At 37.2% G+C, this 24,632-nt stretch overlaps 1 protein-coding gene across 1 annotated transcript in view; it reads left to right on the forward strand.

The window, feature by feature from the left end:
• Nucleotides 1-2,131: 2,131 nt before the first annotated feature.
• The window catches only part of LOC145666938 (uncharacterized), a 49,895-nt gene continuing 27,394 nt past the window's right edge, over nucleotides 2,132-24,632 (forward strand). Inside the window, exons 1-4 of the mRNA XM_081734553.1 lie at nucleotides 2,132-2,207; nucleotides 8,877-9,138; nucleotides 18,388-18,491; nucleotides 24,064-24,159. Of these exons, the coding sequence (XP_081590679.1) occupies nucleotides 8,971-9,138; nucleotides 18,388-18,491; nucleotides 24,064-24,159 (368 nt within the window). The 5' untranslated portion in view covers nucleotides 2,132-2,207; nucleotides 8,877-8,970. The remainder of the gene's footprint in view (nucleotides 2,208-8,876; nucleotides 9,139-18,387; nucleotides 18,492-24,063; nucleotides 24,160-24,632) is intronic.

Genomic DNA, 24,632 nt, shown 5'->3' on the forward strand with positions numbered 1-24,632 from the left:
TCTTGGTAGTCTTCCATGCTATACAAGAGCCAAGATTGCTCGCTTCATCGGTACAGATGAAGACCAAGTGTGATTTTGATTATGGTCTTTCATACTATACGGAAAGCAAGAAAATATGCTCATCGCTACTTGGTGATCACCAAAACAAGGCCAAGAGCAAGATTACTATGCACTTCGTCTTGCATATCCAATCTTTATCTTGTTCTTGTATTGATGTTCTTGGGCTTGGTGAAATAAAATGAAATATTCAGTTTAAGGTCCCTCGATTCTGCACCGAGGCTAAGGGATATGGTGATCATGAGAAATGAATGAAATGGTGGAATGAAGAAAGTGGGAGGAAACAGGAGAACCCCGAGAAAGCCCACTACATGGCGTTTCTCCACCACAAAGCCAACTTAGCATAACCTGGGATCGAACCATGGACACCATGCACCAGAGATGAATACTCTACCACTGAGCCACCGCGGCCCAGCTTGGGCTTGCCGTCCATATCCAATCTTTCTTTTGGCCTTGCTTAAGCAACTTCTAGTTTTGTTCTAAATCCAGACTCCATATTGGCGTAGATATTAATATTACAGTCGGTTGATTAAATCAATCTTCCACATTTAAAAATTAAAGTACACACAAGTACAAAAATAAGCATTTACCATAAAAACACTAGCTGCAAGTGTTCAAAATAGATTTATGGTTTCTATAAAATCAATTGAAAATTGCTATTTTTAATTAGGCAGCTAGTGAAAAACAGCAGCTTTCGACTCCAGCCGAGTTTAAGCTCAACCTAAACTCAGTTGACCAAAGTGAACTGACCCGACTGACCCGACTCGAGCTGACTAGACCGAGTGACCCGACCCAATAACCCGACCCGAGCTGATCCGATTGACCCGACTGACCCGACCCCAGTTGACCCGACCCGTTTGAGAGCACTAGGCGTAACAAACCTAATGAAACTTTAACACGTCGTGCAGAACTGGCAAATTCGGCGTCGCTTTCCCTATCGTCTTGGATGCTTCTTGCTTAGTACTGGACCAATTGTTTCAAAATTCTGGACTTAAGAACTTTGTTGTATGAGGTCACGTAATTTTTTCATAACGGGGTCGAAATTGGAGGGGGTGCTCAATCTCTTCTTCCAGTTTCTTAACAGTCATAGTTTTGTAAAATTATTTCACTGCAAATACACATTGTTCAACTAATCATTTCATTCTTATCTTTGATACCAGCGGTCCCGCCTTTGATTCCCGGTGGGGGCACTCGGTCGAAAATGTGTAAAAGCTTTTTCCAGTCAAAATCCTGAGTGAGGTTTTCCTCATTCACATCAGGCAAATGACGGGATCGTACTGAACATTCAGGTCCCAGGCCAGTTCCTTCCTTCCCTTTCCTCGGATAGTGTCATCCCCGAGTGACGTCATTCCTTATACATGGTCATAGATGCCGAAAGCCCAGAAATCTAATTCTTGATGCTAATCAACTGATCATTTATATGTCCGGTAAATGACGCCATCGTGGGATCAATGGGAATCACTAGGAAAGTGCACTTATAATACACAAATCAAAGTCTCCTATAACTTCAAGCACAATATTATTTTTTCATGTTCATTAATATATTTTAACTGTAAATTACCAATTTTAGATAGCTCTACACTAAAACGTACTCCATATTTCGATAAAGATAGTCATAAGTAATCTGATCATTTTATGGTGTTTTGAAACTGTATCCATATTTCTAATTAAAGTTTCATTAGCAAAGATATCAAGAGAAAAAAATAAAAGTTGTGAGCAGAATAACAATTGATTTCATAGGAAATCCAAATGAATAGAAGAACAAGAATTTTAGGAATTATAAAAAAAAAACGGTTCAAAAGATTGCAAACTTGGCCAATAATTAGTTTCTGGATCAGGGGCCACAAAATTTTTGAATGGACCCTAAATCGAGTTTTTGTATTTTCTACGGAATAAGCACATCATATTGAGTTAAGTGATAGTTTGAATTTGGCTACATTCTATGTAGTTCTACATATATAAGGCCTCCAAGAAATTTTGTGATTGAAATAAAGTGAATTTTTGATCCAACTAATAAGAATGCATTGGATATCTATTGTTAAATATGTTTCCCTGACAGTTTTGTTCAAAATTTTCCACTGGTTTATGATGACTTAAAATTTGGACATTTTTTATTTATATATTTTTTTTCTCTAAATTTTCTGTACCATGTAAGTACATCGTTTAGAAAATCAATTTAGTGCAATTTTAATATAGATTTAAGATAAAATTATTTTATTTCCGTATTGCTAAAGTTATAGAACATTTATAGAGGGATTAAGTACTTATGGAATGATATTCTATAGGTTTGCTTTGAAACACAAGGGAATAATAATAATAATATATTTCTTCACATATACAATATCAAGATAGTACACAACCAGTGGCGTATTTACGATTTTATTTCGGGAGGGGCTTTGCCTGGAAATCTGAAAATTCTGCAAGATATTTCATTTACTGTACAATACTAAGTAAGATTTCGGGGGGGATTAAGCCCGAAAGCCCCCCTAAATACGCCACTGGTTAATGTGTCAATTTTCACGCGATATCTTTCTCGGCCAATGTTAACCTAAGTCCATCATGTAGAGATATTGCTATGTTCAGGGCCGGATCCAGGACGTTTTGACCGGGGGTGCACCAATAACTACGAATATATTTGAATTAAATTTGAAATTTTTAAATGGCTTTAGGCATCTCTGATGTGAATAGGAATTGCCCTGGAAATGTTAAGTGTCTGGTTTAGGTGAATCGCTTTCTTTCAACCTTTAGTAAATTGACTTAAACTATTACTTTTGCAAAACTCCGTGTTCTTTTAAGCCCCAAATATAAACATGACAGCAGAAATTTTCGGAAAGTGCTGCTATTTTCACGGCTAACTTCTCACTTTAGATAGTGTATATTTCCAACGAAGGGGAGAGTGCACTGCACCGGTACACCCCCTAATTCCAGCCCTGGATATACTAATTTATTACATTAAGGCTTTCAAACTGGCATTGCCACACTAACGCGGCGAATTCTGAATCATCAGAGTATCGTCAGAGCGAATTCTGAATCATGCAACAAATAATCGCAAATAGACTCATAAAATATGTTTTCAAATTCAACATTTCAAATATTCGATAAAATTTAAAATTTTGTTTAGCAATATTTTGGCGTGTTTAAATTAAAAATTAAAATCCAGAACGAAAGAAAAATTTGAAGTGGACGAAATGAGTGTATGTTTAAAAGGGCTCTTTACGAGTAATTGTTAATTATCATAAAACGTTGTTGGCGGATGTCAATCGCGTCATTACAGATTTAGCTTGAGGAGGGGTAATACCTTCCGATATAGAATTTCACATTTTTTATTAGATAGACCAGTGGTGTCCAATTATAATAAGCCTGAGGGCCATAACTGTCTTTACTAGTAAGGTGGAGGGCCGCAGCTAATAATAATAATAATAATAATAATAATAATAATAATAATAATAATAATAATAATAATAATAATAATAATTATTATTATTATTATTATTATTATTATTATTATTATTATTATTATTATTATTATTATTATTATTATTATTATTATTATTATTATTATTATTATTATTATTACACTACAAAAGAAAAATATAAAAAATATATTTGAAATTTAACATTCCTATTCAATGTGACTAATGAGGGTGACTAGCAGCGTTTACAAGGGCTGGGGTATCTACATCCATTCCTCTTGTAAAAGATGTAACTCGCAGATGTAAGAGAGAAGAATCTCCAAGGCAGCTTCTGGAGCGATTCTTTACAATTTTCATGGTGGAAAATGCACTTTCGCACAGATAAGTACTACCAAACAGTGACACTATTTTCCAACACAACACACAAAAGCTAGGGAAACGTTTGTTAGAAAGTAGTCTGAAAAATCTACTCCTTTCTTTGTTCTTGTCTGAAACAATGGGTCAGACTGAAAGTCACAAAGTTCGAGCTGTAAGTTTGGAGCTTGTTCTTCGATGTTTATTGTCAATGCATTAGTAAATAATGCTATGCCGTTTTTTTTTAATTTGTCAAAATCTGAGAATCTCGCATTAAATCCATTCATGATACTCTCGATGTTTCTACAGAACTCAGAAAAATTAAACACTTCCTTTTCAAAATCTAATGTCAGACGATTGCAGCTTGGAAAGTATGCTAAATTGTGTTTATCACAAGAAGTGGTGTATTTCTTGCGCGCTATGGCTTCTAGGCAAAGTTCGAGGAAGAAAGGGTCTGATTTAAAAAGCTAGATCAAATATAAATTCGTTCATTGAAGTAATCGTCCCTTTCAGCAACGGTTACATTACTGACTCCAGTGTTGTCTTGGATGCCTGCTCCTTTTTGTTGTATAGAAGCGCTAAATGGATGCCTTATTCCGAAAGAAGAGTGGAAACATTAAATGAATGAATGAATATAAATTAAAATATTATCAGTTATAACAATCGTAAATCATGAAAGCTTTGTGGGCCGCAGGAAATGATTTGGCGGGCCGCCATTTGGATAGCCCTGAGATAGACTATTAAAGTATTTATTATACTAGGTATATAAAAAAGGCTTGGATTCTTAATAATGGCAACAACGGTATATCTTGAGATGTAGAGCACTTACAAGGTTCTAAGTTTTACAGACCCTCGATGTAAATCACCAGCATTCTGAATCACGCGTTCCCAGTGATGTGGATGCCGTAGGCCAGCGTTCCCCAACCAGTGTGCCGCGAGGAAATCGAAACAAATTATTAATTCTATAGGAACAAATTGCAAGACATAGGGGAGAATATATATTTGTATTTCACATTACTATGAACCTCTACTATAAATCTACAATTTTAAGTTTCATACTGTGTTACTTTTCTGTACATTTTTAATGTTGAAAAACGTATTTATCATTGTCATGACCATTATTGCTTCTTTATTGTTGCAGACTATTTCCTAACTTGAAATTTTAACATATCATTCAATAAATTCAACAAAGCAAACATGCATACAAATTACCTACATTTGTATTTTAAAAGTATAGGAGATTTGTTTATTTGTTCGTTATTTAGTGATCTTCCCTTTTAGTTAAAGGTTAGATACAGTTTTCGAAAGAGAAAGTGGATTTTTCAAAACCGAGTCCTATATTTCATTGCAATTGTTTTCTATTTTAAAATTAGAATGAAAAATAAGCATAATGATTTACTACGGGAGGAAATCAGTGATCGAGCTTTCTTCTCTGTAAGGAGATCAGTAATCACATTAAAATACCACGGTATTTTATATTTACAAATAATAATAGTAATTTTATATATATATGGGTATGCCGTGAGAATTCAAGTTACACCTGTAGTGTGCCGCAAGTTGAAAAAGGTTGGGAAACGATGCCGTAGGCAGTACCTAATGTCTGGATAGTGTGGATGGAGCGATTGGTCACCTGGAGGAGATCATCAATTGTACGAAATCGTGTCCCACGAAGTGGTTCCTTCATCTTCGGGAAGAAGTCGTACTCGCAGGGACTTAAATCTTGAGAATACGGGGGGTGATACAACACTTCCCAGCCGCAACAATGCAACAAATCAGTGACCGCACCTGCTGAATGTATCCTTGCATTGTTATGGAGAATGATGGGTGGGTTCGTCAGGAAGTCGCGTCGTCTTACAGCTACTCGCAGATTGTTTTGCAAAAAATTGCAGTAGTACTCTGCACTAACGGTTTGTCCTTGGGAAACGGTAAGGTTTATGATTACACCATCCCAGTCGTATGCAATGATAAGCATAGCTGGTGCCTTCCATTTCAACTCAGGCAAAAATAAATAAATAAATAAATAAATAAATAAAATAAAATAAAATAAAATAAAATAAAATTATACCATCACCATCTTAGATATTGTTGAAACTTTTTTATAGCAACTAGACATGTTTTTAAGAGACCCATTTTTTTTTTTTTTTTTTTTTTTTTTTTGTTTTGTCGAAAAAAATTTCGCCAAGTAATGGGCCATCAAAGACGGGGAGTACAATTTATGAATTATAGAAGACATGAAAAATGGTCAACTTCGGAGCCCCACCATTCAGCTATGGAAACAGGTAGGGTTATAATTCTTGTTGTGGTATGTACATATGAATATAAATAAAGTATATTTTATTATAGCTTGGTTTGTGCATGCGTATCTTTTTGTACATAAATTAACAAACGAACGTCAGTTTATCTAAAAAGTCGAAGATTGCGAATTTTTTTCGAGCACTTCCGGTTCCAATTTTAAAATTCTGTTTTCACTGTTAGTAAGACCTAGTTACACGCTTTCCGGAAAAAAAATGTATCACTTGTGTGTGCAACCGTTTTGTCGGAAAAAAATTCGAGAAATTGCAAAATTTTCAAAGATCGCCATTTTTGGACGCCATTTTCTCGAAAATACCATCTTTCAAAATTCTGAAATTTTGTCACATGGTTCAACTTTACGTGAATGATAAACACAACAAATACCATTCTCGACCAATGCTTCATGAATTAACTACAGCCTTTTGAAGTTAGCGAAGTTTCGTTAACTTTGATGTCACAGTTAGCAACACTGGAAACAATAGAAGTGCAGTGATTTGATGATGTTTGTGGTTCATATTCATTAAATGAAGAATAAAAGGTTTTCTTGACTTTTTTTTTTGTTATTTTGATCAAAAAGGCTCTCTGAAATAGTAAAATGAGCCTCCCCCTACTCCTCCGTTTTCTTAAACCGAAGTAATCTGAGATAGAAATTACGATTACGAAACACACAAATTTCAAGTTCACCTACTTAAAATGGTCTTCGGAAAGAAAATTTCACTGATTTTTTTGATCAAAATAATAAAAAAGCCACTACGAACCCTATTATGCATTTTGTCGTGTGTATGATTTAATTAAAGAACAAATATGTAATGTGAGAAGGAATGTTCATTATGTAATTATTCATACTGATTGTTTTAGTTGTATCAAATCGTCCTAGTAGAATACACGATTCGCCAATACATGCAACATTAAATATTGAGCAAGACTGACCTTTCTATAAGTCTACGTTGAACTGGAACACTTTGGTATCAGCGGCGTTAAACCTAGAACTCTCTGCAATTGTCGAGATTGCAGGTTCCCACTGTTCTTCTAGGTGATTGGTGAACTCAAATCTGACTGTCTCAGAATGACATCTTGACTTAACTGAGGGAACCTCTGGTTGGACTTCACTGACAGACCAAAACCAACTCCCTGACGTGAGTGACCACACTGACATGAGTGACTTGACTGATTGACCCGACTGACCACCAAGCATCCAAATCTTTATATTTTATACGAATTAAACATTTCCTTAATTCATTGTTCTTCTCATTTTTGAATCGGTTCCTTTCTTTATTATTTTGACATCAGATGGTTTGTCACCTCATGGCTTGCTCAATATGTCTGTGTCAGATGAATGTCCTCCACAGAACGTCATAAGGGTGTGAATGCTGTACGAGTTCAAACTCGGGTCAAGCGCCGCTGTAGCGGGGCGGAAAATATTCCAGGCCTTTGGTGAGGGTCTTGTGACTACGCGTACATTTCAGCGGTGGTTTAAGGACGGTGACGAAACACTCGAAGACGCATCACGTGCAGGAAGACCAACACATGTTGAAAATTAAGATCTGCAGGCAGCAATTGGTTCGAACAGTGGCCAGACATGTGAGGAACTGAGACTACAATTCAGTGTGAGTGGAAAAACCATTCTGTAGCACCTCCATCAACTTGGGAAGCACTACAAGTTGAGTCGATGAGTCCCACATAATTTTACTTCGGACCAGAAGAATACGCGAGCAGACACTTGTGTTTCTTTGCTGTCCCGTCTGAGGAAGGAGCTATTTCTGGACAGTGTGTGCACATGGTCCTGTACGAAACTCCACGGCGCCGTGATCATTGGTTAGCATCCCACGAGCCGGTTCCAAAATAGCCGAACTGCACCAGGAGAAGGTCCTCCTATGTGTTTTGTGGACTGTTCGCGGAGTCGTGCCTCGGGAACTGCTACCAACTGGTTAGAGCATCAGTGCAAGTGTGTACTGTTAGCAGTTGAGCCGTGTTCAAGAAAAACTCAAAACTCTGGAGCCAGCACTTCTGAATCTCAAAGGGTCCGCCTGTTACAGAACAATACTAAGCCCCACGTGGCTAGGATGACCCGGGACCCATTCTACGCTTTGGATGGGAAATACTATTGCATCCGCTATACTCCCGGACATTAGACTATCCGATTATCACCGTCCGTTCCGTTCCTTGGACAATCACCGTCGCCAGTTCAAATCCCCAGTAGAGGTGGAAAATGTACTTGATACCTTCTTCGCTTTACGGTCCACCAAGTTCTACCGCGATAGAATCCATGACCTTCCAGAACATTGAAAGAAGGCCATCAATGCTGATGGAAACAATTTTTGCTCTTCCAGATAGGTCTTAGGTGACATATCGATGTTCGAAAGTGGTAGTGGTGTGACAGAACTTTCTTAGTTACCTTTAAAAAGTAGCAATTCTGAATGTGTTATCGTTCGTTTTGGATTCTGTCCAGTTATGCTTTCGGACTCGGAATATGTTATTGTTCCCTTCACTTCTTGTGTCTTACCAACAGTTCGCTAGCGGTAAAACGTCTGGAGGAGCATCTGGATAGTCTCGTGAATAAAAGTACATTTTCATCGCATAAAAAAATGAAAATTACTAATTTCAGAATGTTTTACCTTCTGCGTTTGTTGCACAAATCAGAAATATTTCGAAAAAATAAATGATAGCTAAAATGCATTGTACACTAGGGTACAAATCATGGAATCGTGGATCGGTTATAGTTATTTATACTACTTTAATATTTATGTGTTACTATTTCAGTATTTTCCACCTCACCGCCATCTTGTCAGATGGTTGGATGCCCAAGTGCTTAGTCCGTTAGATTTTAGGGGGAGTCTTACCAACGTTGAGGAACATGGAATCGTCGAGCAGTACGAGTAGCATGAGCCATACATGCAAGAAGCATCGGAAGCCAAAGCCCAACTACCGGCCAATACCAAGAACCAACCTCAGCAGAGCACAGCACGACACAGTTCTTGCCAAGCCAAACTGGCGCTACTTTATACGCCCCTCGCGACAGGAGGTAAGCTTATAGTTCTTCTGTAGACTAAGCTTATTTTGTCAAATTACAATTGATTAAAATTGATTTAACAAAATCCCTAAAACGACAATTTCAGAAGTAATTGCAGCGTTTATTTTGTTAGAAAAGCTTGCTATCATCCTGTAAAACAAAGTACACAATTATAGATGTAACCAAGTATTTTTTTCAATACAAAGGATTAAAATCTCCTACGAAAGATTGCAACAATATATGTTTAAAGAGGAGTATACGAGGGGGTTGCTGAAAAATTCGTACCACAACCCAGAAAGAGTGCAGCTAGAAGGATGAAATTGTACAGTTCTAAAGAACATACTATATCTGGATGTACAAATACATATTTACACACACACACACACACATATATATATATATATATATATATATATATATATATATATATATATATATATATATATATATATATTAATAAAGAAATTCTTATTATGTTTTTGAACTCTTTAAAGTGATCACGTATGCCAAACCAGCAAATTTCACGAACATCGAGATTAAAGTTGTCATCAAAGTTTTATTCCGTCAAGGAAAGTGTCCGATGCAGATTCATGAGGCAATCAGTGAAACACTATGGGACTCGCTTTCGTCATATGTAGCGGTGAAGAAGTGACGAGGAAGTACAGTTCAAACATAGTGATTTCTCAATAGATTATGCTTCACGTGCAGGATGACCAGAAACAGTGGCTGTCACAAAAATCGTGGTTGAAATTCACTTAATTCTTGAAAATAACATAATCTTAACAAAACGTGTGGCAGAGATTGTTTGCATTTCTTGGGAACGCCTAAGTAGCATAATTCATAATGACTTTGGCATGTACAAGCTCTCGGCAAAATGGGTTCTTGGAAGTCTGTCAGCAGATCCAAAGCGTGAAAGTGTGAGGACATTCAAGAAAATCATTTCCTATTTTAACCTTAATGCCGAGTAATTTCTTTCACGAATAGTAACATGGACGAAACATTGCAGTACCACTACGATGCGAAAACGAAAAAACAGTCAATGAAGTGGCAGCACTCAGGTTACTCTCGCCCCTAAACGTTCAAGAGACAGAAGTCTCGAAAGTGCTGCGAAAGTGTTTGCAACGTTATTCTGATAAGGATGGAGCCATACTCATAGACTACCTGCCCAAGGGTCAGAATTTAATTCAAGCTATTACTATGTGTTATTCACAAAACTGAAAGACAAATTGAAAGCCAGGAGAAATTGAAAAAAGAAATTCTGTTTTTTCAGAACAATGGTCCTGTACATCGACCACTACAAACACAATTGATATTACATAATCTAGGATTTCATTGTCTAGATCATCCTCCTTATTGCCAGATCTAGCTCGGTCAGACTATTACTTATTCCCTAAACTCAAACAACACTTGAAAATATGCTATATTCGATCTGATAAGGAGGTGATTAGTGTTACGGAACTGTGGTGAGAGGAACAGTGTTCAATTTCTTTTTAACTGGTTTGCAAAAATTGGAGAATTGTGCAAGGAAATGTGTTGAACTTTGGGGGAAGTATGCTGAGTAACTTTAAAATTTCATCATTCCACATGCACTCCTTCTGGGCTGGGCAACGATCTTTTCAGTAACCCCTCGTACAATGAGCGAATTAACCATTCAATCATCACTGATCCACAGTACACCATCTACTCACTGTATACGACAAATCGGAAAATCCTCTCTCCGTCAGTTGAAAACTCATTATGATCATCTTCTCAGTGATACCTCATTGATATCTCTGTAACTGATTAAAAACCAGGACATGTGCGGAGAAATATTCTGACATTCCTCTTATAAGAACTTATAATCAAAGGTTGGGATCTAAAATCTGGTCCGTGAAATGAAACAAAAGAGTAAGCAGAAAGGAGAAAGCGGGGGAAAGGAGAGCAGTGGCAGATCTAGCCTGAGGCCGGGAGGCCTAGGCACCCCGTTTTTTGAGTAACAAAAATAATTTAAGGTATTGTTTATATATTTTTAAAAAAGTTCATAGTAAACTCATCCTATACCTATCATAGTCTGGGGGCTGACTGTACTGTTCCCCCTGTTTTTTAACTTCTAGATCAGCCTCCCTCCCCGATAAACACCACCTTTACGAAGACACTTATGTGTCGGGTGAGGAGGATTGCGTGCTACAGTGAAATTTAGAGCTGTGTCGGTGGTAGTTCACTACCAGAAGGGCCACCCCTACCGAATTGGTCTAAATGGAGTAGCCAGACGAAGAGTGTTCTGGGAGAAGGCAGCAGTTCTCCAGTAGCCAAATTGGCGGAAATCATAGTGATTGGTACGGCAACTTGGACATTAGTCCTAGGCGTAGTCAGAGTCACTTTAACAGCTGGGATACTGCGGGGTGGAAGGCAATGGGAAACCACCACTCTATTTTACCTAGTTTGCTGGCAGCAAAAATAGAACATATGAACAATGGTCTTTCGCAGGTCAAAATATAGTTCCGGAGGTAAAATATCCCCCCATTCGGATCTCCGGGAGGGGGGTGCTTGGGAAGGACTATTGGACGAGGAAGTAATAATAGGGAGAAGACAGACAAAGAAAGACAGGGAAGAGCAAAAGGTTTAGGATAGGGACATGGAACATACGTACTATGTTACAGGGAGGAAAATTAGAAAATCTTAAAGAAGAAATGAAACAAAATAATTTAGATTTGGTAGGCGTTTGTGAAGTCAGATGGGAAGATAATGGGGTATTGAACAGCGAAGGATATAGAATGTTTTACTCAGGTAATGAAAAGGGCGGTCATAATGGCGTAGGAATAATTCTTGGAAAGCGCTTAAAGGAGAAGGTAGTGAAAGTAGAATTTATTGATGATAGAGTTATGATGTTAAGACTTAAAGGGAAAACAAAGAATTTAGTGGTAATACAGACATATGCACCAACGACTTCGCATGCAACTGAAGAAGTAGAGGAAAATTATGAGAAAACAGAAGAAATTATAGATAAGGAGAAGAAGGGTGCATGCATAATTCTAATGGGAGATTTCAATGCAGTTGTGGGAGAAAAACAGGAAGGTATTATCGTAGGCAAATATGGTTTAGGCGAAAGAAATAAAATGGGAGAGGGACTGGAGAATGGTTTGGGTACAAAACCTCGCGGCCAGAACCTCGCGGCGACAATCCCGCGGACCAAAACCTCGCCTCCCAAAACCTCGCGGCCCAAAATCTCGCCGGGCCGAAACCTCGCCTGGCCAAAACCTCGCGGGACAAAATCTCGCCGGGCCAAAACCCCGCTTGGCCAAAACCTCGCCGCCCAAAACGTCGTGGGCCAAAATCTCGCGGGGCCAAAACCTCGCCTGGCCAAAACCTCGCGGGCCAAAATCTCGCCGGGCCAAAACCTCGCGTCCCAAAATATCGCCAAACCCAAAATCTCGCCTGACCAAAATCTCGCCTTGCCAAAACCTCGCGTCCCAAAATATTGCCATACCCAAAATCTCGCCTGACCAAAATGTAAATGTTCCAACAGATGAAAAGGATGACGGTATAAAAGATGCTGTTTCAGAAAAAGTATCACGGGTATTTGACTAAGTCCCGCGATACCATATGAAAATTAAATTTCTGTATTAGAGGATTTCAATGTGAAGGTAGGGCGACAGGATGTTTTTAAACTGGTTATAGGGAAAGAAAGTCTGCATAAGGAAAGTAATGGCAACTAACGGGGTTAGTTTCATGAACTTTGGAACATCCAAATCTTAAAATTTCAACAAAAATCTAATAATATTTGTGAAAGTATGAAATAATATATGAGTTTTTACGACGTCCCTTGTTTATGTCCTGTAGGTTAAAGGAGTCGTAGATGACCAGGATGAAGGAAATGATCGAATAAAGAAAGTGGGAGGAAACGGGAATAGCCCGAGGAAGCCCACGCACACGATGTTTTGTATATTATTATTATTATTATTATTATTATTATTATTATTATTATTATTATTATTATTATTATTATTATTATTATTATTATTTGTAATGTGGGATTGCATATTAAGAAACTCATTGGGTAAATTTTAAAGAAAAGTTTCATTCGTGGCGAGGTTTTGGCCACGCGATGTTTTGGGTGGCGAGGTTTCGGCCCGGCGAGGTTTTGGCAACGCGAGGTTTTGGCCCGGCGAGATTTTGTCCCGCGAGGTTTTGGGCGGCGAGGTTTTGGCCACGCGAGGTTTTGGGCGGCGATGTTTCGGCCGCGAGATTTTGTCCGTATCCCCTGGAGAATTTCTGTAGACAGAATTCACTAGTAATTGGGAACGCTTGGTTCAATCAGCACAAGAGAAGAAGATATACATGGAAATCACCAATAGACGGCGGAAGATATCAGATAGACTATGTTATGATTCAGGACAGGTATCGGAATAGCTTAAAGAACGCGAAAACCCTTCCCGGGACTGATATTTTCTCTGATCATAATCTTGTGCTGGCCGAAGTAGATATTCGACTGGAAAATGTAGGCAAAAAAAAGTAGGTAACAAAGTGTTGAATATTGAAAAGTTGAAAAACGAGGAAATAAGAAATCTTTTCGTTGAAAAATTCGAAGAAAAATATTCAAGCGAGAAAAGGATAGGCGCAGGTAGTAACGCATGGTGGGAACATATTAAACATTTCTTACAGCAGGCTGCAGAAGAAGCAGTAGGTTACCGCGAACACAAAACTGCGAAGAAACTGTGGGTTACAGAGCAGATGTTGCAGAAAATGAGGGAGAGGAAGATGTGGAAACAGGTTGATACAGAAGAGGGCAGAAAGATGTACAGAAAGTTAAATAATGAATTACGAAGAGAAACAGACAGAGCGAGGGAAGAGTTTTACAAAAAAAAATGCGAGGACAGAAGAATTAGAAAGAGGTGGGCAATATGAGGAAATGTACAAGGAGGTGAAATCTATGGAATTTCGGAGGAAACAAGTGGGTATTATGATTGCAGTAGAAAATAAGAATGGGAAGGTAGTCAGCGAGAGAAATGATGTCACAGGAAGGTGGAAAGAATACGTTGAAGACTTATATGAGAGTAGGGATAGACCGTGTAGCCTAAATGTTGAAGCAGAAAATGAAGTAGGCGAGGATGATAAAGGATTTAGTATTCTTCGAGATGAGTTTGGAAAGGCTATATCCGAGATTAGGAATGGAAAGGCAACCGGAATAGATAACATCCAATCGAATTCATTAAAAATATAGGAGACAAAGGAAAGAAAGAATTGTTGCGACTATGCAATGAAATATATGAAACAGGAGAATGGCCAAAATACTTTCTTAAAACGATCATGATACCGATGGCTAAGAAATCGAAGACAAGGAGATGTGAGGATTATAGAACTATTAGTCTCTAATCTCATGTAGCTAAAATTCTGCTCCGAATACTGAACAGAAGGTTATATGAAAGAACAAATAAAGATGTTGAGGAGGAGCAGTTCGGGTTCAGATGAGGCAAGGGCACAAGAAATGCAATTGGATTATTAAGGGCGATCAGTGAAAGATTTATAGAAAAAGGGGAAGAGGTGTATGTTGTATTTCTTGATCTAGAAAAGGCTTTTGACCGCGTGAATTGGGAATTGTTGTTGGGAGTTCTAACGAAGATACGGTTGGAATGGAAAGATAAAAACTCATAAGAAACTTATACATGAACCAACAAGTAAGTGTTAGGATAGGGGAAGAACTGACGGAAGAGGGTGCAATTGGAAGGAGAGTTCGACAAGAATGCTGCCTCTCGCCAACACTATTTAATGTCTATTTAAAAGAGATAGTGAAAAAGAGCCTACATGATGATGATGGCATTTCGGTAGAAGGTAGGATGATTAGATGCATAAGATTTGCAGACGATATGGCGCTTCTTGCAGAATCTGGAAAGAAAATCAATAAAATATTAGAAAAAATGAGAAAGGGCTTTGAAGAATATGAGATGAAAATAAATGTTAGAAAGACAAAAGCCATGGTGATTTGAACGAAGGGGTCTGTGTCAAATATAAAAGTAGGAGGGGAGGAAATAGAACAAGTGAATAGTTTTCGATATCTGGGCAGTATTCTTAGTAATAACATGAAGTGCGAACGTGAAATAAAAGCAAGGATAGGAATGGCGAAAGAAGCCTTTAGGAGGAAGAAAAGTCTGTTTTGTGGGACCTTGAATAAAGAGTTGAGAAAAAGACTCATAAAATGCTTCGTGTGGAGTGTTGTACTGTATGGGTCGGAAACGTGGACATTACGTAAAGGTGATGAAAATCGGCTGGAAGCCTTCGAAATGTGGGTGTGGAGAAGAATGGCAAGAATTAGTTGGGTCGAGCGGAAAACGAATGAGAGAGTGTTAGAAATGGTGGGTGAGAAAAGAACACTTTTAGATATTATTAGGAAGAAGAGAAACTGGTTGGGACATTGCCTAAGAAGAGATTGTATCATGAGGGACGTCCTAGAGGGTATGGTGGCTGGAAAGAGAGGGAGGGGGCGAAGGAGACTATAATTAATGGATGATATTAAAACAGAAAGATCATACGCGAAGACGAAGAGGTTAGCGGAGGACCGTGCAGCATGGAAGCTTCTCAGCTGCGGCAAGTGACTTACCAATAAAGACAGAATACCTATGAATGAATGAAGATCAGCCTCTGAGGGAGAGTAAGATAACGAGGAATTTTAGTCCATAGTACTTTGCATTTTGAGTTAACTTCCTGGAGCGTTCCTAATGTAATGCTGTTTTCACCAAGGGTTGTTTTTGAACCTCGGGTCTTCTTCATTTTAACATTGAGAAGCATGGTGGTTCAGTGGTAGAGCGCTTACCTCTGATGCGTGTGAACCCTGGTTCAACCACAAGCCAAGTGAGTTTGTGGTGGACAACATCGTGTCCGTGGGTTTTCTCAGGGTTTTCCCGTTTCCTTCCACATTCTCATACCACCAGTTCTTCAATAATTTTTCATTCGTCTCCTTTAGGTTAAAGGGACTTTAAACTGAAAGGTTTCATTTTATGTTTCACTTTAGCATTGTGCGTCTTGGTTTTGCCTCGATGCATCCAACGGATTCTCGAATAACAGTATGCTTGTAATCCTTCAGTCTGATCTATTCGTCTTCTTCGTCGGCTCCCCTATCTTCAGATGTGATCCAAAATGAACGTTGTCTTCGCGTTACCAACTGCAAATTGAACAGAATGCTTACGACAGTGGGGTAACGTTTTCGAAAACATAAAATGGTCGATCCAATATGGCAGTCTTAAAATAAAACAATTCTATTTTAAGAAATATCGGTATTGAGAAGCTTCCCCCGGTCGTTGATTTTGAATTTTTAATGACAAAATAAATTCATTGTTATATTTTATTATTTATTTATTAATTTTACATCAAACAAAAAGAAAAAATACATTTCGTGCCTAAAATCATATTTATGTTTTGCTGTTGTAAAACGTGGATAAAAAAAATGTACAAATAGGTGCAGCTAATTCTTGCTTTATATAAATGAGGAACGATGTTTAAAAAAAAAAACGAGAAGTTTGAGAGTAAAATCTTGTGGGATTTTTTGATTTCTGACATTGTAACATTTGTTTTAAACTGTAAAGGATAAAAAATATAAATATATTGTTACAGATGTTCCAATAATTTAATAACAATCTAATTTTATTATATTTTTTCTACGTACGTAAAATTTACTTACTTTCAGTCGTTGGTCTCATTTCAAAGAGTTAGAATAACTACATACTCATAAGGAAATGGAGCTGAATTGAAAACTCCGTTTACTTGTATTCTGAGTGAGATCCGATGTGACTAGTTCGGTACTTACGAGATTCGACAACCAGATGTGCATCTGATCGTGAAAAATTGGTCGTTCCTAACGGTAAAGATCGCACTTGACTATTTAGGGTATTAAAAATCTCAAAATCGAAACTTAGATTTAGGGAGTTTTGGCCACCTTTCTAGTAATTGGAACCTCGTTGGCACCGAGAGCTAACAAGATGAAGGTTGCAGACACATATATAGAATACAGCTGTAAATTACGAAGCAGTTGTAATCAAAATCCTTATTACAAAATGAAAGTTACTTGGGGTATCTGACAAAATGATATAACAAGAAGGGGGTGGGGTTCGTGATATGAAATAGGTCGAGGAAACCTGCAGTATCTATAGTATAAAATTCCGTTTTGAACAACCGTCGGCTGCAGTTACGTTCAGTGTTATTTCCGGACATGTTTTTGGGGCATTGCCCTCCCGGAGCTCTGAAAATGCCATCCCCAGAAGTGATCAAAATACCGTATTTACTCGCGTAATTTTCGCACTTTTTAGACGAAAAAAGTTGTTTTGAAACAAGGGTGCGTAAATTATGCGGTGAAAAAATTAGCCACATCAGTGAACATCATCGAATTTTTTCCCCAATCAAAATAACACGAAAATGCTCATATAGGGGTGTCGATTTGTGTGTATCTTTGGGGCCCTGTTCAACAATGTGTTTCGTTGCCAGATATTCAAGAGAAGATATTCAGATTCTCCGGACTACTAATTCGGCGCCAGTGGCCACATAAGAAACTTACAATGTTTGTGGTTTGTGCTGACCTACAAAATTGACTGTGAAAGAACTTATGTAAGAAACAATGGTAATAATATACATGAAAACCCCCTGATCTGCGTTTCTTCTGTGTTCTATTACCACTTCTACACGAAATACCATAAATTTTCTACGTAGTGCAATAGTAAGAAGTATCCATGTGTACAAGACATGCGATATGCGTTAAATCGCCCCCCCCCCCACACACACACATAGTCATAGATCAAGTACAAGGGCACTACACATGCAGATATAAAGTACAGGTACCTTCTAATTTTTTTTTCGTATCAGTCGATAAGTAAATAAAAGTCGCTTTTTTACCCCCTTTGTAAGTTCGTACATACTCAATGAATAATCCCTAAAAGTATGAGCGTCCTGCTCCTTCGGGAACTGATGCAGCTTCATGTATACTATATCCGAAACAATCTTCAAGAAATACAAGAAAAGTAAGGAATCATAAGTTGTTGAAAATAAATGTAAAACAGAGACTGGCCTATTCTGTCTTTCCCTTCCAGCCCTATGATTCGGAACTGAGAATTTACCACTTGTATCTTTGATATTGGAGGTAACAAATGTACTTGATTAATCTATTTAAGTTTCTATTTCTCAAAATGAAGCTTCGGTGATATTTGTCTTTAAATTTAAGTTTATTCTGGTCAAAGTATTCTAATAAACATTTTAATGGCTATGTACCAACTTTATTTTTCTGGTATTTTGTTTTTGCAGCGAGAAGGTTGGCGCATCCCTCTTGCTGCTCTGTACTTTATGCCCAATGATCGCCTGAATGAAATCTCGAAGCCTAAACCAAATCACGCCGCTAAATATGTATGGTAAGCTTTTGTTTCACACTTTTCAAAATATTAAAAGAGTAAAAGATTAGTTGAAAGCCTTACGATACAACGTAATTACTTCTAATCAAGAATCAAATCGTTTCATTCATCTAATCGGGAAAGGAATAATTGTTTCAGGGGGACTATTCCATTTTTAAATTGTAGTGAACACTACAGAAGTGTTTAGTATTATCATTATTACTATGTGTATAACAACTATTGAGGCATTTGGTTTTAAAACTCGCACTATATAAGCCAAGCTGGCTATGTCATTAAATTTGTTATAAGACCACAAGATGTTGTATCTAATAATTTCAGGACACAAGGCCGAATTTACTTCCGCTAATTAGGTAACCTTTCCATATACAGCAACTGCGCTATATATCTTCGCTCTTAGCCGCCAATTCAAAAGATGGGAATCAACCGTTTTCAGTTTCAGCGTTTATCTCATAGAAAAAAATAATAGGTAATGAGTAATATTTTTTGATATGGATTGAGCATATGTCTGTTGTATATACATCATTGTATGGATGTGAGACATAAACTATAGGAGAAAAAGGAAAACGGAGAAGGGAAATCTATAGGAGAATGATGAAAATTAGATGGACTGACCACGTATCAAATGAAAGAGTATTGGAAATAGTAGGAGAAAAGAAGGGATATATTGAAGGAATATTTCGAAAAGACAAACCACCACCGCCACCATGAGATATGAAGGAATCTTGTTAATAGCTATGGAGGGAATTGTAGAGGGGAAAATATCTAGTACAAGGAAGTGATTGAAATATACGGACCAAATAATAGCCTACAGGATATAGGGAAGAAAAGCTACAAAGAAAAATGAAATAAAATCTTTGAGTTTTACGTCCCACGCTTATGCCGGTTAAACTAAAGGAGACGGTGATTATGAGAAATGAATGAAATTGTGGAATGAAGAAAGTGGGAGGAAACGGGAGAACCCCGAGAAAACCCACTGAGCCACCGCGCCCCCCTAAAAGCTACAAAGAAATGAATAGTCTGGCCCAGGATAGGAAACGGTGGGAAGCTGCATCAAACCAATCGAAAAATTGCTGATCTGAGATAAGATGACTATGGATTCTGTTTGTCAAGAATAGATTCCATTTTTTGTCTTAACCCTCTGTAGAAGCAGGCCCGCAACTAAAGGGGGCCAAAGGGGGCCTGCCCCCTAAACTTTTCATGGCCCCTCCAGACCTCAATACAAAATGCTATTATTAATACAAAAATCACAATTTAGATATTTGTAAGAGAATTTTTAATGACTTGGCCCCCTTATCTTATTCATGCCCCTCCCCCCTCAAACTTCTGTGTCTGTTGCGGGCCTGCGTAGAAGTAAACCATTTCTGTTTCAACAGTGATCGCAATAGAGCAAGAATTGAAATAGATAGCGAAAAGTGTTCTTTCATATGTACTCAGTGCCGGAAGAATACGTTCTTATATAACTAAAGAACAGGAAGCTGTACACATCTGCACAACAATTTTTAAAAGTTTTTTGTTTCAACAATTCAACTCATTATTCAAAAAAGTTTTTCTTTCTTTTAAATCCACACAGCATTCAGCAGCTTAAGAAGCACATTGCTCAAACAATCGATGATATTGAACATCGAAAACTACAAACTGTGGCTATGAACGTGTTCAAAGCAATCGTTCTTTCGAAAAAAATGTTTCGGGGGGGCACTGCTGGTTCAATTCTATTTATTATTAGATATATTATAGACGTATTATTTTGGTTTCCTCCGGGAGGCAGTGCCTCCAAAAAAAAAAATGTCTGGAAGAAACACTGGTTCAAAGACGTAGGCATATGTATTCAGACGAAAGAACGTCATTTCCAACATGTCCTGTTGTTAGGTACGGTAAGTAAGGTCTGCTATACACTATGAGATAAATCGAAGGAGATTTCTTACGATTGTTCCTAGAGTCAAAATCTTAACGTGCATGACATCAGATTACATATCATTTCCTATGTTCTGAACGATCCTATGAGATTTCTCTTGTTTAGAGCATTCTTTATTTCGGAAAGAAAATTCGTAAAATTTCGATTTAAGCGACATCAGGTGAGAGAAACTGAAAACAAATTTGTTTCCTCCCTGCCAACAAAGATTCTATTTGTACACTTATTAGTGCATACGAGGAGCATACCTTTTTATATACTACAAAGTCAACGCTCCATTACAACAAACATGCAAGGCAGAAGGTACTGGAAAACATTGCTGAGCAAGTAACCTCTTCGGACCTCTTCGGAGGATATGCAACAGGAAAAATCTTCACGTATAGGCCTATGGCACAAAAGGATAGGCTTTCCTACGAGATATGTCTTAACATTTTTCGTAAGATAAATCCTATGATTTATTTCACAGTGTATAACGGGCCTAAATAAACATTCCTGGAAAATTTCCTACTATGTAGTTTCTTGTAAATTAAACACCTTGGAATTGCCTTACTAACTTAGGCATGAAGTTCTGTGATGTATATTGTTGGTATATTGTTTACGAAAATCAGCACATGTCGAATGCTAACGTCCAGCCGATCCGGAATTTGGAATTCCAATCAGTGGCGAAGCGTACTGTGAGGCTCTGGGACCGGGCCTAACCTGTTTTCTACCGTATATTTTCTATATCTTTGGTTTCTTATAAAATAAAGTCAATACTTCAACATTTCGATTTTTTTGGTAACAAAATAGTAGGTTGGAAACACTTGGAGACCCTTCCGTCTGATCCTCACCAGCTCGCTAGACAGGCTTACGGGCTATGCTGTTCTGGGAGCGAAGCTATCATCGCTGGGGATTGCACGCATTGTTGGGAAGCTTGGGCGCCGATCCTGGGGGGACCGGGCCCCCCAAACCTCATGTGGACTCCCTCATTGTATTTATGAATATGCAATATTTGGCATAATTTGAATTGAATTAGTCGTAAAATCCTCATTATATGCCTCCTGCATCCGAATGCCCCCTTCCCCCAAAGTTACAGTTCGGCGTCCTTGTTGGGAAAGTGCGAATACTCGCTTCTGTGAGTTTAATTTTAGTGTTGAAGGCATCTTTCAATGCTAAATGTTATAAAATGATTTCCTTAACACAGAGTAAGAAGTTTCTAGTAGTTGTAATTTGTTTAATTTAGGTATATACAATCAGGAGTTATTCAAAGTAGCTTTTTTTTTTTTTTTTTACCTACATGGGGCCTGGACCATAAAAGTTTGTAGAATATAAGTTGGATACATTAAACATATATATATATATATATATATATATATATATATATATATATATATATATATATATATATATATATATATATATATATATATATATATAAATTTACCAAACGTAAACGCACAGAATAAAATAATAATAATATTTCTGTGTAATTTTAGTTGGGTTTTCCATTTCATAGAATCAGTTGGGTATTTACGATTTTGTTTCGGGAGAGGCTAACTTTATTCCTGGAAATGTGAAACTTCTGCAATACATATAAAACAATAAAAAGTTGCAATAAAATTGTGGTGAGTGTTTAAGCTCGGAAGCCATCCCTTTAAATATGTCACTGCATAGAATACAATATTAACTATCTTGCGTTGATTCAAATGAAGTTCCTTCTGAGCATTAACACTTCTAGTGAAGTCATTATCACGTGATGCATTAATTAAATTCAGTATTGTACCTACTTTAAAGTGAGAGATGCAGGTAACAAACGCTTATCCATGAAATTTGACAGCTAACTATAAGAATATACTTACTTCTTCTCTCCCTCCATTTTCAAATATGCAGGAAATGAAAACAGCAAGTGAGGAGGAATTTCCCCTCATCCCCCCTGCAAATTACAGACAAGAAAATATGAACTGCACTTCAAAATATTTGTAGTGGAGCTAAATGGGAATATATTTCATTAATACACATTGCGTGTTTTCCTCCATGTAAATATTTGTTGAATAATAATAATAGACTACTTTCCGTCTACTTTTGTTTATATAAGTATTTATTCTTTTTTGTTAAATTAAACAAGAACAACCAAAAAAGAATACTATGTTGTATACACGCACATAAATTTAACTCTAAACAGTGTTAGAAATACAGCTAAGAAAGTTCTTTAAAATAAATAGATTTTTTGTTCAACTCAATAAGGAAAATAGAATTCTGACTATAATTTTAAACATTTTATGATACGTTAAATATTATTTGTGTTATTACTTTATCGGGCCTAACCTACTTGTGGGATTACGCTTCGCCACTGACTCCAATTCCAGAAATGCTAACCTCCAGACCCTTCAGAGTTCGGAGTCCCAAACCCAGAAAATCCTGAGGTCAATCATGCATCCTTCCCCCATTTCTGCACTTCTGCATGCTGTACCACAAGACCAGCTAAGGTTGAACAGTCTGCTGGTCTTTTTAAACTCTTCTGCTGACTCAAATATATCGGCATAATTAAATTTGTACAAAATTTGTACAACTCGAAGTATTAAATACAGTGAAATGTAACTATGCTTGCCCCTTATCGGTGTCACTGAAAAGTGGCCAATTTACAGATAAGTGATTTTTGAAGCAATAACTTTCACAGATCGTAACACACACACACACTTCTAATACAATAAGCTTTTTCTTAACTATACAGAAGATCCCTCTTTACGATGTTCCAGTTCTATATTAAGCTGTAGGTTGAAGTATCGTGCTTCAGTAGTAGAAGATATAACCTCCGAACCAATGACCAAATAATATATAGTAAAAAATATTTTTGTGATATAAAAATATTACATGTAATGCATATATAAGGCAACCTTAGCCATATTCTAGACATTAAGTTTTCTTAGCCTACCAAGACTTAGAGAGGAAACGTAGAATTACGTTGAATATGAACAAGTATTAAGGATGATACATGTTATAAAGCATATTAACCACAGAAGTAAAAAATATATGCAAGAAATATAAACGTTGAGAAAATGTCTACAAATTCTGTGACTCGCGTAATTTCGTGATACTACACCGCTAAGTTTGTGATAAACACTGAATTCACTTTGTGGCAACTATATAGTCTCTTTCACTATACCCTGTTACAATCATCGGGTTTATTTTACATGTCATGCACCATTTCGTCTTTATGCGCTTCAAAAGGTAGGGCTGATTTAGGTTTTTAACTTCATAATCGCCAATTGTGTAATTATCACGAAATTGCCGCAGTCACAAAATTGCCCGAGTTTGCCATATCTGGACTTGTCACTCTCACTTTTTTTGTTTAAATTTTGTAATTTCAACATGTCACGTATCCTCATTAAGAATTACAGTTTATATTATTCTGATCAAGGGAAGTGAAATTCTCGTCTTATCACTGCATTTAGTGTTCTAAATTTGAGCAATTGTTTGTTATTATTTTTTTAACTATTTGTGGTGGCCTGTTTTAGTATTACTCAAGATCTGGGTAATTTTCTAAATTAAGACTTTCAATAATTAGGTAGCTGGCTCATTAGCTAAGCATCAATCCAACCGAATAGGAAAATGTATTTTAAGTTGCAAATTGTCTGGAAATATTGTCTACCGTTTTAACACTTGCATTCTTTATTGTTTCTGTAGGAAAGATCGGTCGAAAGCGGTATCCGGTGTTTATAACGCTGCTCTGAAAGCGGAATGTTCCTCACGAAATCAACAACTCGCCTACCCGTCACGAAGGTAAGAAACAAACTTCTCCGATTTAACATCTGAAGCTGCATCTACAGTATATACACACGAATTTGCATCTGTTAAGACGAAAAGAAATACCAATGTTGGTGTAAGTCCTGCAAGTTTTGAACCATCATTGCTGTTCATAGGTTAAAAATACTAAGTGTGGAATACTTCGGCATTCTTACGGACTTCGTAAAAGTCAAATTACGTTATGTACACTTATAATAATTATAAATAAGACATAATTTAAGAAGTGTTGGATTTATGTATAATACAGACAAAATATCATTTTGACAAAGGAAAGAACGATCGAACAGAAACCCTCTTCTTTTCATACTCCCCTGGGCTAATTTAATTAAATGTGTCTTTCAAAAAGAAACCACGGCAGAAGAAGAGGTATCATTGGTTCAAACCAACTTGATTATTATGAAAAGAAAACATGGACAGCAACATATTTCACATTTATTTCTATGCCGCAG

Source organism: Thermobia domestica, chromosome 12 (assembly GCF_964235325.1).
Source record: "Thermobia domestica chromosome 12, izTheDome1.hap1.1, whole genome shotgun sequence".
Lineage (NCBI taxonomy): Eukaryota > Metazoa > Arthropoda > Insecta > Zygentoma > Lepismatidae > Thermobia > Thermobia domestica.